Source organism: Phoca vitulina, unplaced genomic scaffold (genome assembly GCF_004348235.1).
Source record: "Phoca vitulina isolate PV1807 unplaced genomic scaffold, GSC_HSeal_1.0 scaffold4, whole genome shotgun sequence".
Classification (NCBI taxonomy): Eukaryota; Metazoa; Chordata; class Mammalia; order Carnivora; family Phocidae; genus Phoca; species Phoca vitulina.
Genome location: NW_022589707.1, coordinates 48,707,625 through 48,727,404, shown reverse-complemented (window position 1 = coordinate 48,727,404; position 19,780 = coordinate 48,707,625). Strand labels below are relative to the sequence as shown.

The window sequence follows — 19,780 nt, the reverse complement described above, 5'->3', positions numbered from 1 at the left end:
TTGGAAGTCTTACTTTTCCAGTAAAACCCATATTCAAAAGGACAGGGGAGTTGAAGACAATGTAAGGGAGTGAATAAAAAAAAAAAAAAAAAAAAAAAAAGACTTCTTTATTTGAGAGAGAGCGAGCAGGGGGAGGGGCAAGGAGAGAGGGAGAGAGGGAGAGTGAGTGTCTCAAGCAGATTCCCTCTAAGGGTGGAGCCCCACGTGGGGCATAATCCCAGGACCCTGAGATCATGATCTGAGCCGAAATCATGAGTCAGACACTTAACCAACTGAGCCACCCAGGCGCCCCAAGAGGGTGATTTTTAATGATAGAGAATGAAGCCTAGTCCAGCAAGGAGGGATGTGCAGGGGGGTGGGGTGGTGAGGGGGAGTGGTGGGCAGCGAAAATGTGTTAGGCTCAATCACTTAGAGGACCCTCTGGAGCTGAGGAGTGGTTGGAGTCAGGATATTCTGAGAATGAGCCAGAAGGAAGTCGTGTTTGAAACCAGTTAAGGAAAGTGTACAGCTACCATTAAAGACCAGGGCTAGGGTATGATCACAGCTTTGGGTGCTGAGGTAGAGCAGAGAAAAAGACCACTGGATGTGAGGAAGTCAAGGTACTGAGGGGCCATGTTGGGATGGGGACTGGGAAGGAGAGGAATAGCAATAGACGTTTCCTATTTTTACCGCTAAGGGCTTTCCTTTTACTTAGCAGGCGGTATCTGCACTTTCCTCTTGGTTATTAAATACTCCCCATATCAAACTTCCAGAAGCTATGGAAGTTGCAGAATCATTCCTTAGTAAGCAGGGACTTTTGATGTGACGTTTCCTGGACAGTGGTCATGTGCTCCCTGGTGGACCTTTCATGAATGGCCCCTCAGTTCCTGTCTCATGGCCACACATCCCATATGGTTTTCTTCTCTCTTCCTCACAGAGGTTCTTATGTACAGGAACTTCTGAACGCCTCCCAGAGGTGTCTGCTTGACACATACGTGTCCTTGGCCCACCAACTCTGATGTGCTAGCTCCCATGAATTTTTCCAGCTAAGCTTGGGTAGCGAGAGGGAAAAGTTCTACAGCTCACCAAGCATCCATCCAGAAGATGAACTGCAGCAATCTGCTTGCAGATCATCCCTCTAAGGGGCTCTTGCAGCTTCCTTCACCTGACTAGTGCCTTTCCTTAGATAAAATCTCTTCTCCCCACAAGAATCTGTTCTGCTCTTGTACATCACATCTGAGGTGAGCGATAGAGGTTAAGGGTTGACTGATGAGCTCTCTCTCTGGAGAATGGGTGGATACTTGTCACCCAAAGTCCCTATCCCTGGTGTCCCAGCTCAAATTGGGACTTTTCCATTAAAATCCTGCCTGCTTTCTATGGTGTCACGTGTTCTTTTTCTAACAGCTAATTAAATGGGATCCTACAATTGTATAATCAAAGTTCAGGAATATTACATTGTCTCTTTTCTCCAAAATCTTAGCAGTGTTCAGGAATATTACATTGTCTCTTTTCTCCAAAATCTCAGCAGTGTGCAAGGTATAATGTATTTATGCTACGAAGAGCTAATTAGCATTGGTACAAAAGTCCTGCAAATAGTTTCCTAAGAAGTACTTAGAGACATTTAAAGCATGGTGGGTTGATTGTTCTTATGCTCACAGCCCAGGAACAATAGATGTTAGATTGTAAGCACAAAGGAAATTAATATTTAAATTTGCCTTCTTCATTTTGACATAAAGTTTGATTGATCTATATTCTCTTAGCTTGATTATGCCTAATTTAAGATTGGTGATTACATTTTATTTATGGTTTTTCGTACATTGTGTTTTATTTCTTCAGAATCTTATTTTCAACCCAAACATATTATATTATAAACTGCGTCACTCTCTCCAACATCATCTTCTAGCATTCTCCCCACCTTCTTGTGCTCAAGCCCCACTGGCCTTTCATGTACTCCAACACACTGGACTCCTTTTCCAGCGCATTTACTGTGCCTTTGGCCAGAAATGCTCTCTACCCTTATTCAACCCCTCACACACATGTAACTAATGACTCCTCCTTTTCTATCCTTCCTCTTTCTTGTCTCAGCTTAAACATAGCACCCTCTCAGTGAAAGCTCCCTTAAGCACCCCCAGTTCCACTCCTGTGCCAACTAGTGGGTACTCTTACAACACCCTGTGCTTCTGCCCATTTCATTTACCATACTTGAAAATACGAATAAATTTATTTATCTTCTTGGTTCCTTTCTAACACACTAAACTCTAAGCTCTATGAGGGCAAGGTGATGGCTGTTTTCCCAGTGCTTAGCATGGTGTCTTGAACACAGTTGACACTCAATAAATATTTGTTGCACAAATGAACGAAAACCCCCAATAATTTTACCGACCCGTGAAATTGAAGGGTTTCGTCAGTGTATGCACAGCCATCTGAGGTTATGTGACCTGGAAGTCTATAAGCCTAAAAAAGGGGAAGACACCCTTCAGAGGTGGAGTACTTAAATATTCTAAGTCTAAGCATGTGTTTAGTCTTAAAAACATGGGTGTGTGGGCGAGGCAAGCTTAAACTGTACCAAGAGAAATTGGTATTCATGATTTTAGCAGTTGTATTCTAAGTGTGCTGCTCATTAACAATATTTGGCATGTTGCTTACATGGGCACTGACTTAACAGAAAACTCCAGCCGCTTTTGGAACCACAGTTCAAGCTCTGCCGATGATCAGTCACTGGGGTCATTGTGAATCAAAACAAGAGATCTACTGTGACACGAAATCATCTTGAGAATTTTACCCCATTTATTGAGCTTTTATACCATGATATTTTGCTATTGTTTAAGTTAAATCTGTTCTCGTTTTTTTTTTAAATCATTGAGCAGTTAATTCATATACTTCTGAAGATAAAGTCCAATTTAATTTATAAAATAAAGAAAAGGTCTAAATAATAACTTTCAAATTAAAAATAATTCCTTCTTTGCTGTCATTTAATTTGGATATGTTCATAAAACATTTTTAGTGCTATGACAATTTTTTTTAAATCCCACATCTTTTTAAAGTTTAGGATTTCAAAATCAATATTTCCGTGTTTTACCGGTATATATAAGAAGATGTTTTATCATTTGACCATTCAAGGTATCGGAAAATTAGATAGGCGAGGCCTTAGCATTTGTGCTCGTATTTTATAGCGATTGACATTTGTCAAAAAATGAGATTGTGGAAGTTTTTCATTACCTTTCCATTAATTCCATTACATTTTCTCCTTTGAGAGAAAATATTCTCAGGTTTATTTGGGTTAAATTGTCTCAGTACAAACTACTTGTAAAAGTTCCATGGTTCCCATTGAAAACGCTTATTTACCTTTTCCCCACCATTTTCTGAGTGCATTAAAGAGTAATCCCTGAAAAAAAGCACTCAGAGACCCTGTTCTCTGCCTCCCACTCGAACACAATACGGCAGGGATGGGACTGCTTCAGATGTGGTATCACTGAGAAGTTTGTGGTATACAAATTCATTCTGCAATTGACATCCAGAAACTAGAAACCAAACCGTACTGAAGTAGAGTCATTAGAAATAAAAGTGTATTTTGCTTCTGTTACCACCAAAAACTATTGAATTTTGAACCCCTGAACACTCTCTTCTAGCTGCTTTCGAAATCTATTGAACAACTGAAGCAACCAGGCAGTCACCTGGAGGAAGCGGAGGAAGAGCTTCAGGGGGACCAGGCGATGCAGGAAGACAGAGCGCCCTCTAGTGGCAACAGCACTAGGAGCGACAGCAGTGCTTGTGTGGATGACACACTGGGACAAGTTGGGGCAGTGAAGGTCAAGGAGGAGCCGGTGGACAGTGATGAAGATGCTCAGATCCAGGAAATGGAATCTGGGGAGCAGGCTGCTTTTATGCAACAGGTAATAGGCAAAGATTTAGCTCCAGGATTTGTAATTAAAGTCATTATCTGAATATGAGATGCATTGCTGGTTTTGGTAAATGGATATTATTTCCTATCTGTTTATATTTCCGAATGATTGATTTTAGTGGTTAAGGATTCTACTTAATGCAGATATATCTATATAGAGATTTCTCTATATACTGATTTCTATATAGATATCAAGGTTTCATTGAAACTCCACTGGTAAGGAAATACTTGTTACACTAAAATTATACTACATAAGTATACAAGTAATTAATAGGCTTTAAATTCATCCCAAAGCCTGCTACACCAATTACTTCTAAGGAAAACGAACTCACTGTTGTTTTTAGTTTATCTGTTGAGATCAGCGACTGCTGGATATAGTCACCCAGTCTGATCAATGAAACATTCTATTAGTTCTTGATTTTTTTTTTGATATGTAGAATTCAATTTTCACATTGTTGTACATAATGTATCATACTACAGTCTTGAACACTGTTAAAGGTAGTCTGCCCCTTCCTTCCTCTCTCTTTTTGTTAAGTTAAATGTTCTGGTTACCACGCCAACAGTCCTTAGGTTATTGTATAGATTGCAATTGAAAATATTAGGAGTAGAGGTGGTTTTAAATATATAGATTGCAAAGTACAGCACTATTTTAAATATTACATTATGTCTCACCTAGCACTGCTCATTTTACTTTTATCTTGTGTTATTTGATGACATTGTCTATCGAAAAAGATCAAATGAAGCCGATGCAGATATTGGCCAGAAGTAACGTGCAGCATTATGGTCCAAACAGATACTATATGCTATCTACAGTTGTAGAAAACACAGTAATGGTATGATGATTATCTGATACGAAGTCACAATCACGTTTAAAAAGAAGAAGGTGTATCATATTCTATAATCATATCATTAGGATCTCTTAGGTAGAATTCCATAATGACTCGTTTTGGCAAATAAAAACTTAGGAAAGTTAGGCTCAACAACAGAATCTACTTGTATATAATGCACCTTCAGAAGGACTGTGTCCTTTGATGCTATGAAATACAAACAACTCTGAAGGCAACAGAAGACTCTGTTTATTTAAGTCCGTTCTTTGTCAGGTTCCTGCTGTTCTCCTACAGAAAACTGATTCTATGAGGCTGAACAGGAAATGCCTTGTGGAAACAGGAAGTCCAAGTGATTCATGTAATGAGGAATGTAGGGGAAAAAAAAAACGGAGGATAGTGTTTTACTCTTTCTGTTTTTAAAGGGCACTCTATGAATTGATTTATTGTCTAAGAAAATAACACCGCAAGTAGGGAAATTGTTAAGGAAGCTTTTCACTGGAACATTTCCTTCATACTCCCTTTTGATATGTTTACCTTGTTTTATAGGTTTACTTTTGTTAAGCTAGTTAAAGATTCCTTGTATTAAGACCCCTTTAATATGGATCATCCAAATTGACCTAGAATCTTTGTGAGGTTTTTTTCTATTAAAATATTTATATTTCTAAATCCAAGGTATTTTAAGGTGTAGTATCCTGTTTCAAAGGAGATATAGCGATTTTGCCAAATGTAGACATTGTAACAACTGTATGTTATTGGCACGTGTTGTTTACATTTTGCTGTGACATTTAAAAATACTTCTTAAAAAAAGGTCACTGCTAAAGATACATTATCCTTTTTTAAAAAGTCTCCATTCAAATTAAATTAACATAACTAGAAGTTAGAAAGTTTAAAACTTTTCCATATAATGAAAGTCCTTCTGTTAATTTGACAAATAGCTATAATAGGGCAACTTTTCCTATTACCACCGTATTTTGGTTAGTATATTCCTTAAGATTAAAATGACTTTTTGTCAGTTGTTTTGCATTAAAAATATGGCATTCCTAAGATAAAATTGTATATTTTTTCCATCTCATAAATATTCATTTTCTTTAAAGTCTTTTTTCAATCTCATAAAAAAGGGATAGTGCATCTTTTAAAATACATTTTATTTGGGGAGGAACATGTGGCTGAGCAGACTTTTGTATAATATTACTTCAAAGATATGTAATCACAAACAAAAAAAAAAACCTATTTTTTATAATGTCATTTGAGAGAGCTTCATCAGTACAGTTGGTGGACATTAATTGTTTGAATTTGATAGTCTTTGAATTTAATCAAGAAACTACCTGGAACCAGTGAAAAAGAAAGCTGGACTTAATTCATCTTAGAATTAATTGATAAATGTCTCTTTTCAAATCTACTGTATTTATTATAATTTACACCCTTGAAGGTGATCTCTTGTTTTGTGTTGTAAATATATTGTTTGTATGTTTCCTTCTTGCCTTCTGTTATAAGTCTCTTCCTTTCTCAAATAAAGTTTTTTTTAAAAGATCCCCTTTCATACATTTGGCTTTGTGTAAACTTGATATACTTAATCGGATCTGAAGCTCATGCGCTAGGTCTCATATACCAAAATATATTGCCATTCGTTGTTGAAACAAGAAAATGAAGATATTTTGAGCAGTTATTCTTCATGCCATTAAAAATAATAAACCCAACAATGATTTTAAACTATTTATGTCAGCTATTATCAAATAGCAAACACATGTAAAATTTGTTGCCTTTTCCGTTTCCCACCGTGGCCTCTTTTTCATGATATGTTATCATGTTGGATGTCAACTTCCAAATATAAAATTTTATATAAATAAATGTTAACTCCTAACTTTGCTCAACTTAAAAAATTATTTTTAAAAAGGTTAACATAATCCCTCCAATGCAACAAGCACTCAATAAATATCAAAATAAATAATTTTCCATGTATCATCATAATCTTATCTGGTACAGTGACAGCTTGACCTACAAGGATAAAGTAACAGCACATAAACGTAAAGAGAAAAAAAACCTAATTAAGTGACCTCCCTTTCTATGGAAACGATTATTATAATACTAATATAAAGAACAAGGGGCCTGGCTCAGGTCAAGGAAAGTGGGCCAGAGACATCCCTGCGCCATGACATACCCAGCTCTTCTTCTGGTCAGTTGCTAGCAGAACTTCCATCAGTCAGTACTTCATAATGTGTTACTGTGTTTTTGTTCCCTTAACCTAAACTTTAATAGCATCATACAAATTAAAATTATTCTAAATCACAACAATATTGCATTAGATTATTGAGAATTCTGGAGCTAATATCATTGACTATTACAAAATGGATCATCATTCCATAATGCCATAAACCTGATAATTTGGTCAGAGTTGTGGGAATACCATTAGCTATAATTTCCTAAAAATTGCCTTTGGACTTTTATAAACTTGATTAACTTGGTACCAGAGATCCTCAAAAAAAGAGTTGGAGGAACCAATTAGATAATGGTTTTATACTGTATATCTGATTTTTGAAGTGTAAAGTGGATGTTTCAATAAAAAGTATCAATCTCATGTTAAGAACTTTCTCTTCAGGAAAATACTTTTTGCCAGGACTTGCAATAAATAAACCTTAGACTTCCTGTTCTGGCAGTAAAAATCCACCTTCTCATTGGTAAAGGTGGTTGCTGAAATGGAGACTGTTAACTTTTCATAAATTTGAAAAAGTTGTCTATAAGAAATTTTTTACTTTGTTTTATACTTTTTTTTTTCTCTAAAGGATGTTGAAAAGGAATTCAGACACTAACCATTTTTTTTGAAACCTAGTACTCAAAGGATGTATAGGTAGACAACAGTATTTTTTTAATTTGGCATTTCTTTGTGATTTTTTTCAATAATGGAAGCACAGAACTGTGGGTATACAATTGTGAACTAACAATGATAAATAATCAAGGTCTACAAATTATAACCAATTATTATCAAGAACTTGGAGATGCAAGAGAAGGGATTTGAGAGGTAGATTACCGTTCCCTTTATTATTGATAATTCCTCCATCTGGATTTTAAAAGTATGAGAGGGCAATCAAAGAATTCTGGCATATAAAACAAGATATTGGGAATGTGACTTTTTAGAACTTCTTGATTTAGATTTGAAAGGTTTTCTAATTTCGTAATTCAACCTTCTTTAAGGCTTATAAACTGTAAGGTTTAGACAATGCAACCTTTTAGGACCATCCTGATTTACAAAAAGACTTTCACTTTTAACTGTTGGAAACATACATGTCTAGCAACTCATTTAGTCCTCACAACAATTTTATGGGGTAGATATTGTTGTCTCGTTGTAGAGATGAGGGCACTGGGGCAAAAAAAAGTTAAATAAGGTCAAGGTCACCCAATTAGTGACAGTCTAGCTCTAATTTGAACCCAGGCACTCTGGCACCAGAGTCCTTATTCTCTCCCTTTACTACCACACAGAATTTATGCAATTCTTTTCATGTGTCCAGGTTTATTAAATCATCAGTTCTCTCTCTCTCTCCCTCCCCCATCAGCATTTCCGAACTGTTTTGAATCAATTTTCTCTTAATCATTGCTATAAAGTAGGAGATTAGGACTTTTTTTTTTTTTTGTCTAATGCATAGATGAGCGGTATCATCCTTGGACACATGATGTTCATCCATTTTGAATCATGAAAATTTGTGAGTTTCTTTTTTTCTGCCCAGAGCCAGTCTTAGGAAGGGGTGAAACAGAATGCCTGCACTTGGGGTTAACTTTCTGGGGGGAGAGAAGGAGAAAAGATTTCAACTAGGTCACAGCTGTCCTTTGCCACTTACCTTCATTCCCCAACCAAAGCCAAATACCTATTTCTAAGCAGTTAGGATGCTGCCTTTTAAAACCTTTTTTGACCTATTGAGGGTGCACTTGATAATCATTCTGACCTAAAATAGTCTGTATAAAATGTTGGGAAAAGGAAAAATAGAGACATTTGTCTTGAGTTCTTGTCTTCTAGGTGATTTTTCACTTGAAAGATGCATAAAAATCCTCTTGAGAGAAGTCATTGGCAATTCGGATTCTGACCACACCTACCAGAGGTTCTGATTCTGTTGTCCTGACAGAGAGCCCAGGAGTCTACATTTTTCAACAGATAATGTTCTGGAGCTGTCCAGGGGCTCTAAACCACTTCCTGAAGTATGGCCTGACTTTTAATAGCTTTTACCTAAGCTCCTTGGACTCTTCCTTCACAGTTTCCAAAGTAGACTATCTCTTATTTCTCGTATATTGTTTCATCTGCATTTTAACTCAGCTATAGGTTATTCTCGCTATATTTACTGCTATTACTGCTGTGATAGTATCTGTTCTTTTGTTTTATTTCTCTCTTCTCATTTAAACAGTTGTTCAGCCTGTTGACAGAGTATTCACCAAGACTTGGCAATTTATTTTTCTTCACAAGTTCTGAGCTATTTGTTGCACATTGTTTTTTGTTTTTGTGTTTTTATTGAGATAAAATGCATAGGACATAAAATTTACCATTTTACCCATTTTAGAGTATATAATTCAGTGGGTTTTGGTATATTCATGATGCTATGCCACCATCACTACTAATTCCAGAATATTCTCATCAACTCAAAGAAATCCTGTAGCAATTAAGCAATCACTCCCCAATCTCTCCTCCCTCCAACCCCTGGCAACCACTCACAACTATTTTGTGTGTCTATGGATTTGCCTATCGTGGAGATTTGGTATTAATGAAATCATATACAATGTGGCCTTTAGTGTGTCTGCATAATGTTTGCAAGGTTCATGTAACAGTACTTCATTCCTTTTTATGGCTGAATAGTATTCCATCGTATGAATATACTACATTTTGTTTATCCATTCGTTAGTTGATGGACACTTGGTTTTCACTCTTTGGCTCTTATGAGTAAATGCTGCTATGAACATTCATGTGCAAGCTTTTATGTTAACATACATTATTCTCTTGGGTATATACTTAGGGGTGAGTGAAATTCCTGGGTCCTATGGTAATTCTGTTTAACTTTTGAGGAACCGCCAGATTGTTTTCCACAGCGGCTGAACTATGTTCTACTCCTACTAGCAGGATGAGAGGGGTTGCAATGTCTCCACATCCTTTCCAACATTTGTTATTTTCCTTTATTAAAATATTGCAGCTATCCTAGTGGATGCGAAATATTAACTCATTGTTGTTTGGATTTCTATTTCACTAATTGCTAATAATATTGAGCATCTTTAAATTTACTTACTGGACATTTGTATCTTTTCGGGGGTAATGTCTGTTCAAGTCCTCAAGCCATTTTTAAATTGGCTTCTTAGTTTTTTTGTTGTTGAGTTGTAAGAGTTTTTAAATATATTTACTGGATACCCAAAATATGAATTGGAAATTATCAAATATGTGAGTTGCAAATATTTTCTCCCATTCTGTGGGTTGTCTTTCTGCTTCTTGATTGTGTCCTCTGAGCACAAACATTTGTATTTTTGTTAAGTTCTATTTTTTCTTTTGTTGCTTGTGCTTTTGGTGTCATATTGAAGAAACCATTTCCTAATGCAATGTCACAAAGATGTGCACCCATATTTCCTTCTAAGAGGTTTCTAATTTTAGCATTTACTTTTAGGTCTTTGATCCGTTTTCCAGTTATATACACTTAAAAAAAATATTCTTCCATTTGAGTTATTTTTAAAGGGAGAAGAACTTAATGATCGTTGGGCTCCACTGTCTCATGCATCATCTCTGTTTTCCTTATTTCTAGCTGATCTTGGTCTTGCTTGTCTGCCACTCCTGTTGCTCTCTCCTTGCTTCCTAGCTTTTGAGGCTGTCCCTTTTCTCTTTCTCGCAATGAACCATTTAAATGCTACAATCTTGCTGTTTATTGTATCTAATATAAACTGAAGAAAACATTAAGTTTGTCTTTCCTTTAAGAAATGCCTTTTCTCTGGTGACCTTTAAAAACTAAACCAGAGTTATTTTCCTTCATTTCTATGACCGAATTCTATCCTGGTTACTCATTTTTACTCACGTCTACTTTGCACTTATATTTTATGTTGAACCCATGTTTGCAACTTTGCTTTGATCCTTGTGCCTTTGTTGACAGAATTTCTGTAAAGACCCCTGTATTTGTACTGTCCAAACTAGTAGCCACATACATCAATTGAGAGTTTAAAATGCAACTGGTGTGAATTGAGATATGCTGCAAGTGTAAAATGCACACTAGATTTCAAAGCCACAGTATCAAAAATATATTCATATCTACGTGATAATGATGTATTTGGTTGCATCTTAAAATAATATTTTAAATATATTAGCTTATGTAACAGTATTAAAGTTAATCTTACCTGTTTTCTTTTACTTTCTTGATATGGCTATTAGAAAATGTAAGATTATATGTGTGGCTTGCGTTGATGGCTCACATTATATTTTCTGCTATAGAATCCTGCTTTAGCTTATCTTCCTCTCATTTTATATTGTGTTAACAGATTCTTACTACATCATTTTAGAAATAGGTGGGCTATCAAACCTGAACAAATTAATATTTGCTCATGCCAGAATATTTCTATTGCTGTTACTCAGTCTAACATAGACCAGTAAAATGTTAGTGTTAGGAGGGATATGCACATCTTAATGATTTAGGGTTTAAAGATCTCTTTCTTTACCTTAAAGACAACTTGAAGTCTATCAAGTGCTTTATTAATACTTATCAGTTGTAAAGACTATGCACTTATCTCTCCACTCTCATCTCAAAGTTTTTAAATTCACTCTCTGTAAAATGTGCTGTTTTATCCAGCTTTTCCATTTCTGTCAGCGGAACCACCCTTTAGACACTGGACAGATTATCATGAAATCACCTTTGATTATTTCCTCTCCTTTATTTCTTATAAGCAATTGCTACTCCTGTTTCTGATTTCCAAGCCTTCATATCTCTTTACTTTCTCTTTGGCTCTGCTTTGCCTGCTCAATACCTTAATAGTGAAACAAATTCATTCTTTTATTATTGCAATAGCTTCCTTCCACATCAGTGTGATCTTTCTACTAATTCAATTAACTTACTGTAAAATACCGTTTTCGCCTTCTCTGTAACAGAACCTACAACATCTACCTAATTGTTTCATCTAAATGGTATCATGGAGTTTCAGTCCTCATAATTCTGCCTTTATACTCAGACCAAGCACTCATCCCTCCCAGTCTAACTGAATCACTTAACCATGCACAGCAAATTCCCAGCGTGGGACTCCAACCTCATAGTTTCATCAAACTTTTTGCCCTATCTGGAAAGGCTTTCACTCCCTTTTTTAAAACCTACTTTGCTTTCTCTCCTTTATGCCATCTCTGATTTCTCGAACCCACTCTAACTCTTTGGTCAACTTGGAATTTGTTCCATATAACTTACTGTATAATTTTTCTTTAATTATTACCTGTGTGTCATGTCTTTTTGCTTCTTGAAGCCAGCACAAATATGCAGTGCTCCTAGCATCACACAGAGAACCCATGAAGTGCTCAATTAAACTTCATTTGAATGGATTTTGTTTTTTGTTGGTGGTGGTTTTTAGCGTTCAAGTTTATCAGTTGCATATAACACCCAATTCTGGGTTTTATTTTACATTTCTCTTTTTCAAATTTCGTAACGGCTAAAGGACATTTTCTTCCCTATTATGATTTCAGGCTCACTTTTTTCTATGTGAAATATAGAATCATTTTTTTCTTGACTATTTATTGTGCTGTATGTCACGTTAGTAATATTTTTTTACACCGGCTCTAGTGGTAATAGTTACTATTTAATTTTTATTTTCAGCCAGGGGTTAATGATGGAAATTTCTTTCTTGGTGACTTTATTTAATATTCCCTAAACTGAATTGATTTGTCATAGTTTATATTCTAAATGAAGCATCATTGTGCTGTAATACTGGACACTTTTTTATTTTTTTAAAGATTTTATTTCTTTCAGAGAGAGAGCGCGCATGCACGAGCAGGGGGAGGGGCAGACACAGAGGGGCTCAAGTGAGCCCACTTAGGGGCTCCATCTCATGACCCTGAGATCACGACCTCAGCTGAAATCAAGAGTCGGAGGCTTAACCAACTGAGCCACCCAGGTGCCCAGGACACATTTTTAAATAAAAATAGTATGTCAGGTAATTTTCATGGTCTTTAGAGTACTAATTTTTCTATATCCATGTATTCTGTAGATAGTTTTTGAAAGGTAGAGTTTGGAAAGAAGAAAAAAATGATGCATATTAATCTTAGAGACTAAGTCAACCTCATCTTTATGCATATTTAAATAAAGAGAAGTGTTACTGAACACTGATAAGTTGTTTTGACTATATACACACCAGACTTAAAGAGTGGCATTGCTCCTTGTCTTTGAGACCCATGTGAGGAACTGCCTCGTGGTTCCAGTGCTGATGCAATAGTCAGACCACAGGAGTTCCAACTTCATCATCTACGGTCAATACCACCTGGAGCAAATTACTTAATTGTGCCAAGCCTCAGTTTACTCATTTGTTAAATATGATTGTCATCTTTTGTTGGATTGCTGTGAAGCTTAAATGGATTAGTTTATGTAAATAACATAATATATGGTAGCAAAATTGGTGCAGAGTAAAAATTAGCTATTGCTATTGATGTCATTATTAATGTAGCATCACTAAGAACTTTTTGGAACTTCAGTAACTTTCTTCTCCTTAGCAGGAACCTATCTCTCACTCAGTTTAACTTTTTATTTTATTAAAATTTTATTTACTTTTGAGAGAGAGAGAATGACAGAGAGAGAGAATGAGAGGGGTGAGGGTCAGAGGGAGAAGCAAACTCCCTGCTGAGCAGGGAGCCCGATGTGGAACTCGATCCCGGGACTCCAGGATCATGACCTGAGCCGAAGGCGGTTGCTTAACCAGCTGAGCCACCCAGGTGCCCCTCAGCTTAACTTTTTCCTAGTGAGTAACTCACTGCTTCCCCACTGTGTTCGTGTCCTCGCCCACAGAAAAGGGTAATATATATACTGCGGGAGGCGGTCTAGAACTTACTCAGCAGCAACCTCTTCACAATTTGTGGGGAAAGACCCAGGTTGGAATGATTTTTGCGAGATTCTGTGAGTACATTACTCTTCTTCCTCTCCGCTCCCTTTCTTTCCACCTCCTTTAGCGACTATAAAAAGAACCCCAAGATTTTTTTAAAGATTTCAACTCAGGATTCATCAAATTTAAAACACCAGGTATGAATGATCCACATGATCTTCATTCCAAAAGATGTATTAAGAAAACATATCAGTCAGGGAGACAGTCTTCTGATAAGCTCTGTCTAGGCCCAGCTCTCTTCTAGCATTAATTCCCACCCCATTATCAGCACCAAAGCCGGCACTCAGGAAGCACACCTCAGAAAATTGGCCTTGCCTAGGAGCCTGCAAAGGGATTCTCTTGACATTTGCATTGGGCTCTGCCTTTCTTCGGAGTCAGGAGGGAGGAAAAAAAAGCACTAAACTTTTCTGTGTCTTTGCTTTTTAACAAATGCTCTGAGAATCTTTTTTTGGGTGGGAGGATTTTTTTCTACTCTCTCCAGTTGGGTGAATGTTAAACTTGTTCCATCTGGGAACAAGAAATCCTGCATTGATGCCTCCATCTTAGTAAATTGCTCCCTTGTTTTGAATAGTCATCAGTCCTCTCTGTTTTACCTCCATTTAACATGATAAAGAATAAGCTTACTTTACACTCTATTTTTTAGCATCTTAGATTCTGTTTTGGTCATGATGGTGATGTATCAAATCCCTCTTTTCTTTATTTATACTTCACCAAGTAAATTTGACATTCAGTTTTTCTGGTACATATTTTAAATGGTTTGATTTTTTGCTTTATTGCTTGAATCATCTGACAAACTCATGAAAATATTCAACTTGATTCTTTTTTAAAAATTTTCTTTATCTAATACAAATTTCAAGTATCACTCTATTGTATGCCTTTATATATGTATCACAATATAATTTTCTTCTAGATATAGAAGCAGATGAAAAATTTTTTTCCCAAGAGGCTCTCCCAGGGATTCAAAAAAGTCCAATTTCTAATGTCCTGGGTTTTTTCTTTCCCTAATAATTTGAATTAAAATGTTGAGCTAAATGAATTGAAATGAGGTTTTTATTTTAGTTACTTTAACTCTCTAAATCTTACTCATTTTTAATCTACCCTTTTGAAAAGTATACACAAAAATCCACTCATTATATACGTACAGTTTGATGAATTTCGACAAATGCGTACACCAAAATCTAGATATAGAATATTTATATCACTTCAAAGAGTTCCCTCCTGCTGCTTCTTAATCAAGCCCCCACCCCCACTCTCCACTCAGCCCCAGGCAGTCATTCATCTGTATTCTGTCACTATGCATTAGTTTTAGTTTTGATTTTTCTACAATTTCATATAAATAAATTTTATAAAATGAATCTATGATATTTTCTGTCTGGATTTTTTTTTTTAGTCAGAAAATGCTTCTAGATCCATCCATGTGTGTATCAGTAATAATGGTCTTGTCTTATTGCCGAATAGCATTCCATTATATGGATATGTCACAATTTGTTTATGCATTCTTCTGTTGATGGAAATTTATGTTATTTCCAGGTGTGGGTGATTAAGAATATAGCTGCTGTGAATACTCTATACAAGTCTTTATAGATATTTGTCTTTATTTCTTTTGGGTAAATACCTAGAAGTGGAGTTATTGAGTTGTGAGCTGTTTGTCTACCTTTATAAGAAACTGCCAAATTACTTTTGATTATTTAGTATTTTACATTCTCATCAGCAAGGTATGCGAGAGTTCCTCTTGCTAGCACTTGGTACTGTCAGATTTTTTTAATGAAATGCACTCTAGTGGATGTGTAATGGAATCTTATTGTGGTTTTATTTTGTGTTTTCTTGGTATCTAGTGATGTTGCGCATCTTTTCATGTGCTTGCTGGCTATTTGTAGAACTTCTTTGGTAAATTGTTGATTCAGCTATGTTGCATATTTTTTTAATATTTATTTGAGATAGAGAGTGTGCGCGAGCACGTGTGAGTGCAAGCATGAGCAGGGCAGTGGGGGGCGGGAGGGAGAGGGGCCGAGGGAGAGGGAGAAGCAACTACTCCACTGAACAGGGAACCTAACAAGGGGCTCAATCCCAGGACCCTGGGATCATGACCTGAGCTGAAGGCAGACGCTTAACCGACTGAGCCACCCAGGAGCTCCTGTTGCATGTTTTTGTTGTTGTTGTTGTTTTTATTGGAGCATCTGTGTTTTTATTATTGGTTACGGGAGTAACATATATTCTGGATACAGTCCGTTTCTGGGTATATATGTTGTAAATATTCTCATCTAACCTATAGCTTGCTTTTTATTTTCAAGAGCAGAATGTTTTAATTTTGATGTGTCCCATTCTATCAATTTTTTCTTCTCTGGTTAATCCTTCAATGTCCTATCTAAGAAAGAGTTGCTTGTATGTTTTCTTCTTCTAGTTTATTTTTTACATTTAAGGCAAAGAGTCATTTTGAGCCATACAGTTTTATTGTATGATGTGAAGAAAGGCTGAGGTTCATTATCTTACATAGGTATCTTAAATTTTTCAGAACCAGTTTTTGAAAGGCTTAATTGTTCCTTTGAATCATTTTGATGCCTTTGTTGGAAATCAATTAAACATATATGTGTGAGCAAATTTCTGAACTCTTTCTTTTATCCCATTGATCTATATATCTAACTTTACAACAATACCACAGAACCTAGATTACTATTGCTTTATAGCAAGTCTTAAAAACAGGTAGTATGTTTTTCATCTGCTTGTTTTTAAGATGATCTTGTTGTCATTGGTTTTCAGCAACTTGACTATGATTTGGCTTTGGCTTAATACGGGTTTCCTTTCCTTCCTTCTCTCTCTCTTTCTCTTTTTCTTTCTTTCTTCCTTTCTTTTGGTTCACTGAGCTTCTTGCATCTGTGGGTTTGTACTTTTTAAATTTCGGGAATGTGTGAAACATTGTTTCTTCTAATATTTCTTCTCCTTTTCTTTTGGGACTTCCATTACACCTAGGGTAGATGGCTTCATATCATCTCACCATTCTGTAAGTCTGTACGGGTTTTTTTTACTGTTTTTTCTCTTTGTATTTCAGTTTGTATAGTTTCTGTTGCCATACTCATCTTTTCTTCTAGCGAATAAACTTCGTTTACTCACATCCAACAAATTCTTCTTTAAAATAGTGTATTTTTCAGAGACTTCATTTGGTTCTTTTATATATTTTCTATTTATATCCTCCTTGTATTCATGTTTGTCTTTAAATCTTTGGGCATATTTATAATATTCATTTTAAAGCACTTTACGGCTAATTCTACTGTCTCTGCCATTTCTGGGTCTGCTTAATCTTTTTGCTTGAACACGGTTCTTATTTCTTTTGCTCCTTTTAATGTCTACTAAATTTTCATTAGATGCCAGACAATTTAAATTTGTTATTTTTATTTAAAGAATAGCGATCACTTGAACCTTCCAAGACTTGATTTTAAATTTTGTTAGGGCAGGCCTATAGTTGCCTTGACTCTCAACCTGGTTCTTCTCTCTCACCAATTTGTATACGCCCTGGGCATCTATTGAATGTTCTGCATGTTTAAAGAGATGGATGACCCTAGGAAGTTACTAATGTTAGCCCAGAGCCCTCTGGCAAGAATGAGGGTGCAGAAGGGAGCATGAGATTCAGGAAAGGTGTGAAGAGATAAATACAGCTTTTTGAGGGGGGACAGAGAATGGGGGAGGGAGCTGCTTCAGCTCACTCTCAGGCCTGGTTTCACTTTAGAAGCTTATCACTTACTGGCTCCTCCCAAGTCAGTTCTAGGTGGCTTGACCATTTTCTCCTAGGCTTTGAATTTCTTGGATTTTGGTCATCTTCACATTCAAATACAAATGTTGAAGGCAGACACAGAGGAATAATAATAACAATTGCTTATTGATTTCTGGCATATATACACAAACAGAGACTGCCAACCTATGCGTATTGGATGACATTTGGCATCCTAAAATTATATGGAATAAACCAAATGAAAAATAGTAATACTGACTAGTTTTCAAAAAACTTTTCAAATCTCAGTTTCAAAGGTTAGATTTTCTCTTTTTCTACTTGCTCCTTCCCAGTTTTCTTTCTTTTTTTCTTTTTCTGAGTAATATGGAATCCCCATGAATTGGGTGTGTTTTTGTAGTTAAAGATAATGCTATAATTTTATTAGCTTGTGGTCTGTTAATTCAGTCAACTCTTGCATATAGTAAGAAATAATTAGTCTAGTGAATATTCTTAAATTCAAGTATGAAAAGCATAAATGATGGAATATAACATCTGAATACTGGCTACCATCAATGTAATCCCCCCCCAATTAAGTATAACTTAGAGTTTGTATATTATATTATATATTCAATGTTTCTGTTTAAACAGATAAGCCATGGTCTGCACTGATTTTGAATTTTCTGTGTCTCTAAGTTAAAGTTACCTTGGAATATTCTAATACAGGATCCCTGTGAAGCAGTTTCCTTGCCTTTCTTTTTCCATCACAGTGCTGCTTTATCTAAGTTGACAAGTAGAAATCAAAGCTAATGAAAACCATGATTGATAAAAATGAGTAGCACCTACCAACCCAGGGAAATTCTTCTAGAAACATGAAAATATGGATGAATTTAAAATAATGTTGTCTTGAACAAAAGCTAGGAGTGCAATGGCAAACTTAGAGAAAGTTATGTTATTGGGTAAGGAACTGGGGGGGGGGTGCATGGGAGAAGTATTTTCTCAAGAGTTTACAAAGGTTTTGTGCTTTTTGCAATTGATCTCCTAAGTTGCAGCTGGGTAATGGGGAGGGAGGATATAAAAGTGGTAGAAAATAAGCAGTAGATTTTAACTTGGATTCAGAAGTATTGAAGTTTTTATTTGATTTAGTGTAGAAATGTGTCCTCAAAGCAATCAGAATATTGGCTTAAATTCAAGTGTTGGTAAACCTTGGTGGATGTGGCAGGGGGCGTGTGTGTGTGTGTGTGTGTGTGTGTGTGTGTGTGTCTTTTTCATCCTCTTTAATTACGATGGGCTTTTGGATGGCTCCCTAAAGTGAATTAGGAAGTTCTTAGACATTTGGCATTAAAGTCCAGGCCAGGGAAGTTTATGTGAATATTCAACTTCTGATTCTTGCATGATGTGTTGATACTGTATATTTTTTAATGGTTACATTTTCCCTTGAGTAGTATAAAAGATTTACTGTTACAGTTTGTGTGTGGCCAGGCAGTGGCGTATGGAAAAGCTGTTTCCTGCTATTTAATTTAATTAGCCCAATCACGTGCCAGCCTTCGGGCATGTCACTCTGGACCTCTGAGGCTCTTTGTCTGTCAAAAAGATGGACAATATCTTGGCTTTGTTTGGTTGCTCAGCATGCTGCAGATAAAACCACTGAAATTTTGACTACTTGTTTAGCCATATCTTTGCATTTTCACCATTTGGGTTTCATTCTCTTTTATAGAAAATGATAACATTTTGGCTTTGGGAAGGTAAAAAAAGGAATACTGAGGATGTGAAGAAGAGCTGTTGCTCTTTGTGCTTAATATAGGCTTGAGAATATTATCATTTTCTCGTCGGAAACTTTTAGTTTGTTACCACTGTGTTAGTAGAAACTCAAAACAATTATCATCGAATCATTTTAACCCTAACTTAGCTGCCAAACTGTCATTTTAAATCAAGCCTCCTTTTTTGATTCATGTGTGTATTTAATGTGATTTTCTTTATCTTACAAAATCTCTAAATCTGTTGGTGAATTTATTGTTGAAAAAGAAAATATTTCATTGGATATTTTGGATAAGAATATTTTAGTTTGGTTTTGTTTTCATAGAAAGGATGGTGGTTAACACATTTAGTCACTTCAAGAATTTTTCCCAATATTTTAGTCTTCCTTTCAAGGTCAAAGACATTTTTATTTTTTTTCTTTAATTGATTTGTTCAAATTTTAAAAATTCTCTTTAGTCAGATTTAAGTCACTCCTATACTCCTGATACTTTTCAGGCTTTAAAATTAATGAAGAGCATTGGAAAAGAAACAGATTGAAAA

The 19,780-nt window shown here is 35.9% G+C and overlaps 1 protein-coding gene across 18 annotated transcripts in view; it reads left to right on the top strand.

Moving 5' to 3' along the window:
* HDAC9 (histone deacetylase 9) overlaps window positions 1-19,780 on the top strand; it is a 912,577-nt gene that overhangs the window by 544,532 nt on the left and 348,265 nt on the right. For 13 of the 18 annotated variants that reach the window (XM_032401986.1, XM_032401978.1, XM_032401976.1 and 10 more), the window contains one exon: window positions 3,609-3,872. In XM_032401986.1, the coding sequence (XP_032257877.1) occupies window positions 3,609-3,872 (264 nt within the window). Of the gene's footprint in view, window positions 1-3,608; window positions 12,798-19,780 lie in introns of those variants that run through there. The other 5 variants (XM_032401992.1, XM_032401988.1, XM_032401989.1 and 2 more) reach the window with 1 other exon arrangement.